Raw genomic sequence first — 9,949 nt, 5'->3', positions numbered from 1 at the left:
CAGACTCCCCAGGGTGATGGTTCCTACAATGATTTTAGGAGGAAATTGGCTCCTAACAATACAGTACATTTTAAAATGAGTCACACAAACACAATACCTTAAAAAAGAGCAGAAATACATTTAACAAAATTGACCTTAAATTTGTATCAATAAACCAAGATCCATTCAAAAGCAAAATATTCATCTTTGTCATATTCCCCTTTAAATGTAAAGAAATATTTATAAACAATATTTGGGAATTTGGGTATAGTTTTTTTAAGCTGCTTTTTGCCGATTGATGGGTGAAGTATTTGGGGGGTTCACAGAGACCTTTTGGGGGGCCTTGGTCCATCAAACAACATTAGTCTGAAAGGAATTCACAGGTTCTTATCCTCTGTGGAGACAAAAGCAGAACCTCTCTTTTAAAGCAACATATCCTTAGACCCAAATTTTGAAGTCAAGATACCTTTAAAATATATATGTTGGTTTAGCTTATCAGCCTGTACAATGAAATGTCTTTCTGTACTTTCTTAGCTCATTTGCAGTGAAATATTTCAAAGAAAACATAATAATATACATAGTCCAGACTCTCTGTGTATATTTTATCTTTATGTGGCTTTTTTTACTCTATTTCTTTTTTTTACAAATTTAATATTTATTTTATTATCTTTACTCCTTTAATCTATTACTGTCTGTACTCTTTTAGATTATAACTATTTATACACTTTTTTTCTCTTTTCTCCTAAGCCTATGTACATTATTAAACATTGTGACCCATTTAGAGGTCTTTTTTATTTGAATCTGTCATTATTATGTGTTTGTAATTATTTCTTGACCAGGAGCACTTTTTTTTTTCAATGTTAAGTAGATGTGGCTAGGACCAACTCCATGGCTCTGTCTGTTGGCTCCTCCCAGTCCAACACGGTGGAGGCATGTTCACTGCCTCTGGGAGTCATGCACATCATACCAGCTCCAGGGTCACAGTGGGTCTATGTCACCACTAAGCAATTGTAACATTATGCTAACAGGCCCTATTTAAGTGCTCTACCTCCTTAAAGAGTCAGAGCTGCTCATGCAACTAACATGAACCAGGAAGCCCTCCCCTATAGAAGCCGCTCAGCCTTTGTTGCCAATGCTGAGTCAGGAAGACTTCTCTTAAAGGAGCCACAGCACCTCTGTTCATCAACAACAAATGGAGCCTATCCCCCACCAAAAAAAAAAAAAACCCAAAAAACAGCTACCAAGAAGCTCTGCTAAACTCTGTCCTTTTGTGTTTAGAATTCCTTTTCAAGCTCTCTCAGGTTTTATGTGGACATAGTTGCCCCATATTGGGCGTCGTTTTGTAAGTGGAAACCACTTGTTCATTTCCTTGCTTCCCAGACCCAAAATAATCACATGGAAACTATATCAATTATAACACTGGTTGGCCTCTAGCTTCAGCTTCTTATTAAGTAACTCTTACATCTTAAATTAACCTATTTCTATTAGTCTGCATATCACCATGTGGCCTATCGGTAAGGTTTAATCTAGTGTCTGTCTTTTGGGTGGCTACATGGCAACTCTCTGACTCTGCCTTGTTTTCTCCTCTGTCTCTGCTTAGAATTCCCACCTTGCTCTATTCTGTGCTACCATAGGCCCAAAGAAGCTTTTTTATTAACCAATGATAATAAAACATATTCACAGCATACAGAGGGGAATCCCACATCACACAGGTTAAAGTCTGACACTAGAAAGTGAACTAGTATCTGAATTAGAGCCTGCTCCTCAAACCCCAGTTGGAAAATGTAGTAATGAACTACTGTAGCGGTGGGCTGCGTTCTGCCACCCAGCTCGTGCACACCGGCTAGCTTTACCCAAAATAATTACACAGAAACTGTATTTTTTTAAACACTGCCTGGCCCATTGGCTCTAGCCTCTTACTGGCTAATTCTCACATCTTGATTACCCCATTTCTAGTAATCTGTGTAGCACCACGAGGTGGTGGCTTACCGGGAAGGATCTTAACCTGCATCCATCTTGGAGAGGAGAGCTATAGCATCTGCCTCACTTCCCTTCTTCCCAGCATTCTGTTCGGTCTACTCCACCTATCTAAATTCTGTCCTATCAAGGCAGTTTCTTTATTAACCAATGAAAGTAACACATTGACAGATGACCCACCTACATCAGGAAAATACTCAGGTTTTGTGTCACTGATTTGAAGTATTCTTGTCAAGAGACCTGTTTAATACTATACAGTTAAATAATAATAAATAAGTTGATTTGAAACAAAACTAAATAAGCTAGTGTTACTGTATTTAAATGGGAATTTTTTCATTTTAGAATAATGTTTTAAAGTTTTCTTAGGAAAAATTGTTTAATATATAATTTTTAATTAATTTATTTATTAAAGATTTCTGTCTCTTCTTAATATGTAATTTGACTACTTCTAAAAGAAATATTGAATAGACTTTTAATATCACATCTAAGCAATTTTCTAATAGATTCACAGTCTCCATCACTAGAAACAACAGGAAAAACATGCCGAAAACTGCAGAACAGACTGGAAAGTTTGCAAACCTTGGTAGAAGATTTACAGCTGAAGAACCAAGGTACAGTGAGGTCTCCAGGCCTGGGGACTTAGCTCAGTGATGGAGCACTTGCCTAGCTGACAAAAGCCCTGGTTTCAGTCCTCAGAACTGGGGTGAAAGCTCATAAAATATATGTGCAGACATACAACATGCATGCAATACAATAAATATTTTTCTAACAAGTATTTATACAATAAATTTAAGCATGTTAATAATAATAGTCTCTGCTGGCACCTGTGAGTGGCACCTGGACTCAGTGTTGCTCTTGTCTTCACATCTGTGCAGGAGGGTGGGAGCTGTTGTTAATGTCATAATGAGAGCACAAGACAGGCAGTCCTGGGTCTCAGTGAACACTAGAGCTGGGACTTGATCCCTGTAATTCCTGATGCTAAAGCCCACATCTTTCTAACACACTGAAGTCACACCACATTGCTGTTGAATAAAATCCCAAGTGAATTGTGTTAACCCCAGGTCCCCCTAAACAGTCAGAAAACATTTGCTTTTAGGTTATTGAGTCTTTTTAAAAACTTAGTCCAAGAATTCCAGACAGTTTATCTTGATCCCTTTCCTTCTCCACCAGAACCACACCCTCCCCCTACCAGATTCACCCCTTCCCCCTACCAGATCCACCCCCTCCTCCCCTATCAGACCCACCCCCTCCTCTACCAGACCCACCCCCTCCTCTCCTACCAGACTCACCCCTCCTTCTCTACCAGACCCATCACTCCTCCCCTACCAGACCCACCCCTCCTCCCCTACCAGACCCACCCCTTTCTCCTCTACCAGACCCACCCCTCCTCCCCTACCAGACCCACCCTCCTCCCCTACCCACCCAACTTTGTGTCTTTTTTTAACCTACCAAATATAGTTGGTTTTATCCATATTATTGTGCATTTTTTAAAAGAATGTAGGGGTTTTTTTTCCAAACTTATACCTATGCTTTGATTTACACTTCTAGTTCATCCTACTAGGTCATCCTAGACTCTTCAGTTGGAAGACATTGGCATTTGTTTAATAGAAACACTACCTTGACTAGAGGCAGTACCTGGTAGGTTGACTCTCTAAGTTCTGAAAAAATAGTTTCAGATTTATCAAAATTTAAAGTATAGGTTGTAGATACAGCTTGGTGTTAGGGTATTGCCTCACATAAAGACCGTGGGTTCAATCCCAGCATAACCAAAGCCAAAAAAGTACACATTTCCATTTATGTGCATGTATACAAGAGTATAGAGAAATTTTCCCCAACTGTTTACAGCACTGACTTCTGCCCCCCCACCCCCAAATGAGAGGCTGGCAGGCTTCCCGCTGTCCCTCTTTGGAGGTGCCAGCACTATGCTCCTCTTAGCTCACCCTGCTTCCCGAGGTTGCAGGTTTGCTGTCACTTCAGCCTTTGCATTGCAGTCTGACACAGCTCTGGGCCCAGAGGGAGTCTGTTGTGCAGGCTAAAGGCTCATCCTTGAACCCAAGTTGACTTTCCAATCTAACCCCATTCTATTGATATTTCAGCAATGTCTTCAATGATCAGAAATCAAGAAAAGAGGATTCAGAAAGTGAAAGACCAAGAGAAAATGTTACTAAAATGATGTCATCTCTTGCCCGCTCTCTACAAAGGGCTGGCGCCCGATGAGCCGTGCTGTTACTTATAATTAGTGCCCTGGACGTTTTCTTTTTATGTGAAAATTTAATAAAAGATACCCTGTCCCATAAACTCTATTTTGAAATAAACTTCTTGAATGCTGTCAGAGTAAAACCTTCAACACTACTAGCTAGATTTGAGCATATTCATATATTATAATGTATTAATTTATGCTAATTCTAGCACATTAGTATAATTTTTGAAATTATTTTACTGGTTCTGAGATAGAGACACTTTTTTCAGCTTAAACAAATCTTTGGAGGAAAAAAGAGTGTTCATGTGGTGTAAAGGGGTGCAGTGTCAAGAGCAGAAGGACAAACTCCAGCATGCTGGATGGACTCCAGCCTTCTTGGTGACCTTGAACTCATTGCTCTGTCAACATTGGTGATCAACAAAACCAATCAAAACTTTCAGAAATATCTCCTCTTGCATAAAACTAAAGAAAGACAATACTTGTTACTCTTTAACAAATGAATAGATAAGTTCTAGAATGAATATAGTCTACCTTAAAATTTAATAAATTGGGGTTGTTCATATGCAAACCAAATACAATGAGACAAGAACAGACACATAAGTGTTTTACTTGTGCCAAAAAAATTAGACACAATGTGGCAAAAAGTGTATTTCTCCACTCCCTAGTACACAGTTGTCATGGAGACACAGCTGCCTAGTTGGAGACCCTGTTGCAGTCCCATGTCCCTCACCTCTGGGTTGGTCACCTGACCAGTTCTCACAGGTGGAATGAAGAACTCTGTGCCTTCAGGTCCAAGTGCTAACACTGCATTCATGCTTTTTTTTTCCAAGTCATTTCCCTCCCACAAATTGGATGAGAGGATGGAGAGGGTCCTTAGGATGGTGGCACCACCAGGCAGAAGAGGGTCTGGGGGACTCCACGGAGGGGAGCTGCTGCCCAGATGACCAACAGTTGACTGATACAGGGGCAAGAAATCTGGGTGGTGTTCCTACCTTCCTCCATGGACGCCAGCAGGAGCCCTGACCAGGCACAGGCAGTGACTAGGAAGGCGTGCAATGCTCTCTCGGGGACCCTCATGCTGCTCTCAACGTCAGTTAGCACGCCAAGCACATCTATCCGACTTGATGGTTAAAATAAATGTGTATTTGTCAAATACACATGGTTAAAATAATGTTTCTTAAGTCAGTTGGCTTTAATGGAAGATTAACTTTTATTTCATCAGGTAATAAATAGAATTCTGGAGACTTGTTTAAATTGCCTTACTTCATAGGGATACTTGAGCATTGTGAAGTAATGGCCAGTGCCTTCTGCAGACCTTATTATATAGAAGCAGAATGTCTAAATTTCATCTCAAAAGAGCTATGATCCCAAAGCCCGCAAACAGCCTGCTATGCACTTCCTGATGCTGCTTTCATTGGGATCTATGTTTTTGTCAGCCAGAATGAAATACTCTCTTGCCAATAGACACTTTACTGGTTTTCAACACATAAAGACTTATTTTATCTGCACTTGGAAGGTGGAAGTAGGAAAATCAGGGCTTAAAAGTCATCCATAGTGGTAGATCAAGTTCCAGGCCAGTTGGGGCTATCCTGTCTCACATCAACAAAGTAGAGCTGGGATGTAACTCAGTTGTAGAGGGTGTGCCTGGTACTGCACATACTGGCTGTGGTGGTCCATGCCTGTAATCCCAGCACTTGAGAAGTGGAGGCAGGAGCAGTTTCAAGGGATTCTTGGCTACATAGTGAATTTTTGGATAGGCCTGAGCTACAAGAAACCCTGCTCCTAAAATTTAATTTTCAAATACCAACATGCTGAATTCCCTTCTATGCAAAGTTTTAAAAAATATTTAAAACTTTCTGCAAAAGAGAAACAGACTTGACATGTCATCTGCTCTCATGTTTGACTTTGCTTTTCTCTGTATGTAAACATCATACCGTTACTTTACATCTAGGTTATGGTGCTAAAATTGAAACAAGTAATTCAAACACTTACGATAATACAACTCAGGATTTATTATTCTGTTATAACTTAAAGCTTAATAATTATTTCTTCTCAGAGCAAAGGTGTTCTTCTGTATCATGGTCCTATAGAGATTCTCACTCATGGGTATGAAGGGAGAGTGAGGAGTTGATAGGCAGAAAAACTTTCCTAGGGCAGCCCATCAGTTGAGGCCTGGTAGAGGGAGATGGGGAAGTGAACAGAGATGCTCCAGCAGGGCACTGTGGGTAAAGAATGCATGCACCCTTTGCTGGAACCAGACTCGGACCTATAACCCCCAGTCCTCAAAGAAGCAGAGTAAACCCTTCAAGCCACCTCCCCCCACCCCCACTCCACTTCCTGGGTGACTGAGCAACTCTGCTTCGGCTTTAAACCATTAAGACAAAGACACGTCTGCTAATTCCACACCTATGGGGAGTCTTCCGGTGTCACTCGGATTGGATTGGACTGGTCACGGTTCCATATGGTGTTATTTTTAAATGTAAACAATGTTGCTGTAGCTGTCTAAAGAGGCTGACTGTCATCTCCCTACCCTAAGAGCTCCTACAGGCTCCGCCTTGTACTTGCGCAGTTGGTTAGTTTCTCCCTGCCATAGTCCATACCTCAATCTCAGCCCAACCAACCAACTACCCAGGGACAATCAATCCCTCAAGTAATGTGTCAGCACAAACCAGTCAGTGCAACAAGGGGAAAGTCCCAGCTCCCGAGAAACATTTCAGCATGCATACATCTTTCTACACTTTGGACAAAAGCCACACTAGCAACTCTGAGGAACTCTGATGGCTACAAATGGAATCACACTGCCTTTGAATTATGCAGTGTGCTCTCCCGCCTTAGCCTTGCGCACATTGCGCTGCACCCTCCGGGGTGCTTTGCACAGCGAGTCAGTGAATCCCCCACCACCCGTGAACCACTTTATCCTCACGGCCAGTCTGCAGGAATCTATTGCTGCACTCTTCCCAGCGAGTAACTTCCCTGTTCTCTACCAACACAAACTTCCACTCCACCACTGTGTCCGCAGGCAGGAAGACAGAATGAGACCACAGCCCGTCCTTGCAATAGTGGAGCGGGATGTATGTGCTCCAGCCCCCAAGATTCTCATGGTCTCCGGTTACTGCAATGAACTGCACATCGGTGCTTGTGGTGTAGTGCACCTGGAACTGGATGCGGACCTGCTGACGGTCCAGAGACACCGCCTTCCCGTCTGCATCCCAGCCTCTTCCTCCCACAAGAGTGCTTCTGCCATCATCCATTCCCTGACTTAGGCCCTCGAGACTGCCACCCAAACCAACATCCCCCCACGATGAGTGCCTCGACACCACCTCCCAGTCCTCGGGGCCTGCCGGGTCCTGACCGGCTGCTTTGGCTCTGTCCCTGAGGAGGCTGCAGGAGGGTAGCTTCTCCGCCGTGCCCCCAGCTGTTTCTTGTCCTTTGCTGGGTCTCCATTCTCCTACGTGAGCTTCCGGCCTTTGATTCCTTGACTCTTCTGGGTTGGCCCTGGAGTGCGTGTCTGGACTCTTTCCAGCAAGAACATTCTCTCTGGCATTGCCCCAGTCTGCTCCAGCATTCTGCAGTCTCTGTGTTTCCTGCAGGTTACCAAGCTCTTTGGTCTCGGAAATCAAATGTCCATTGCTTTCTTGAAGCTGCTCTGAGAGAGAAAAGTGTGGCAACGTTAGGTGGGGCTCACAAAGGAAAACTGAGGAAATCGATTGCTGTTATCTTTGTTTCTATGTGTAGTTCAGGTTCTTGTAGAACTCAAGTGCCCATTTGCACCTTCCCAACACTGCTTTAAGAGCATGTGTGGGGAGCCCACAATGAAAACAGGCAGGAAGTCTCAGTGCACACCCTGCGAGACAATGAAGTGGCAAGCTGCAAAGTCTCCCACAGGCCAGACCAAGTTGGCAAGGGTCCAAAGTTAAATCGCTTGGCTCCTGTCATTAAAAAAGGGGGAAAAAATGCTGTCCAGGGGTTGGGCAAGAGTTTAGCAGAAGGCCCAGCCACATGCACGGTGGCTTTTGTGGGACAAAGGACTGCATGCTACTAGGCACCTTAGTGTACATCTGTGCTCCCTGGAAGTGAGTGCAGGCCAGGGGCCACTGAGTAGAGTCCGGGTGGGGTGGGGGTGGGGGAACTTGAGGGGAGAGAAATCTCCTTAAAGACACGAGGTTTTCCCACCCACTGCCCCACTGCACACTTTAAAAAAACTGTTCTTAGAAACCCACAATCCAAGTCCCCTAAAGACTTGCTTTCTTTCCTGGCTACCTCAATAGTTCGCCAAGTCTGACTCCTACACTCAGCACGGGGCGGGGGGGGGGGGGGAGCACCCTTGCTTCATTTGTGAGCTTCAGAGTGAGACGTCAATGAATGTTGCTCTCAATTCCCAATTTTCAGCTTAAAACATGAGGCTGGCCCATGTTTAAAACATGGGAACAGAAGAAAACAGACGAACCGTTTGTCGAAAATCAGCCGTGGGAAAGATTCTCACAAATGACCACCACTAAAAATAAGTTCTTCCAGGCGGGCGACGACAGTTTGCCAAAAAAAAGAAAAGAAAAGGCGCAGGAAGCTAACTAAGGCTTTGTGCCGGTGCGCAATGCCTGGTGCGGGGTCTCTAGAATGTAGATCTAAATTTATATGACAATCAGAGTTTGGTCCCCCAGTAGACCGCCTGGGCTGCTGTAAGTGCACACACGGCTAGCGCACAGCCCTGGCTGACGTGACTTTCATGACCCACATCTAAAATGGATTTTACTTTCCTGAAGAACTATCCAGACAGTAGTAAACGAGTGCTCAACGCTCACTAGCCCCAAACTCAGATCTAACGAGGGGTATGGGGAATGAAGCTAGGGGACTGAGACTCGGAGAATGTCCCTCCCAGCTCCATAGGAGACTGAAGAGAGTTGTGAGAAGCCTCGCGCACTGCGCCAGGCGGAGGAGCCGGTGCCAGATGCCCGCTGCACAGGAGCTGGGCGCGGCCTCTGGAGGACCCGCCTGCTTTCTCCAGGACACTACAGCCCGGGAAGGCGACAGACCCGAGGAGGGTTCAGTCCCAGGTCGAGGAAGTTGGTCCATCAGAACCCACCTGGAGAGCTTCAGGTGGCTTTCATTTCCCCTTCCCCAGTGAACTTCAGAACCCTGGCACGTGTTCCCCGAGCCCAGGGGGGAGGAAGAATACCTGGTTTGGAGACCAGCACCCGATCGGAAGGTCCAGGGCTCAGGCCGCCACTGCCACCACCACCCGGACCGCCTCCCGGAGCCGCAGCCTCCCCTGGAGGTGCGTCCTTTTGCGGCTCTGCACCCCCGTCTTTCCCCGGGGCCCCAGGATCGCTCCGCAGCAGCCAGAAGATAAGCGCTCCCGCCAGACCCCCGCCGACCAGCAGGGCGGACCAGACGGCGCCCATGGCTGAGAGGCTACGGGAGACTACGGGGGGGCCCCGGACCAGGGCTCTGCTCACCCGCACGGCCACACCCACCCCGCCCGCCCCAGCCTTTTACGGGTCCACGGTGGCCAGCCCAGACCGGCCCCGCCCCACGCCCCGCCCTGCAGCGCGGAGCTTGCTGAATTCCCATCGACCCCCCAATCCTCCCCCCACCCCAGGCTTCCCACGCCGGGGTCCCGCTCCAGTGGATCCCACACCAGCACTGAGCCTGGGCAAGGGACTCCGGGAGCTCAGAGGCGCCAGAGGGCTTAGGGACCAGGACTCTCGCTGGGCCGTTAGCACACGCTGGGGTAGAGAGAGCCGGTGGGGGGTGGGGGGGGAGCGTGGAGGCCTAGAGGAAGCGCCACTCCCGCCC

At 45.9% G+C, this 9,949-nt stretch overlaps 2 protein-coding genes across 2 annotated transcripts in view; one reads left to right on the top strand and one right to left on the bottom strand.

Moving 5' to 3' along the window:
• Ccdc158 (coiled-coil domain containing 158) overlaps positions 1-4,256 on the top strand; it is a 63,919-nt gene extending 59,663 nt beyond the window's left edge. The window contains exons 23-24 of the mRNA XM_026785029.1: positions 2,460-2,567; positions 4,053-4,256. Of these exons, the coding sequence (XP_026640830.1) occupies positions 2,460-2,567; positions 4,053-4,129 (185 nt within the window). The 3' untranslated portion in view covers positions 4,130-4,256. The remainder of the gene's footprint in view (positions 1-2,459; positions 2,568-4,052) is intronic.
• A 1,632-nt stretch (positions 4,257-5,888) lies between these two features.
• Positions 5,889-9,599, bottom strand: Stbd1 (starch binding domain 1). Its single transcript, XM_005359507.2, has 2 exons — positions 9,330-9,599; positions 5,889-7,802 (listed from the first exon to the last, which is right to left on the bottom strand). The coding sequence occupies exons 1-2, from the start codon at positions 9,553-9,555 to the stop codon at positions 7,039-7,041; spliced, it is 990 nt and encodes a 329-aa protein (XP_005359564.1). The 5' UTR covers positions 9,556-9,599; the 3' UTR covers positions 5,889-7,038.
• Positions 9,600-9,949: the final 350 nt, after the last annotated feature.

Source organism: Microtus ochrogaster, linkage group LG1, assembly GCF_000317375.1.
Source record: "Microtus ochrogaster isolate Prairie Vole_2 linkage group LG1, MicOch1.0, whole genome shotgun sequence".
In the NCBI taxonomy this organism is placed as follows: domain Eukaryota; kingdom Metazoa; phylum Chordata; class Mammalia; order Rodentia; family Cricetidae; genus Microtus; species Microtus ochrogaster.
Note: the sequence above shows the minus strand (reverse complement) of the source record. Positions and strands in the feature narration are given on the sequence as shown.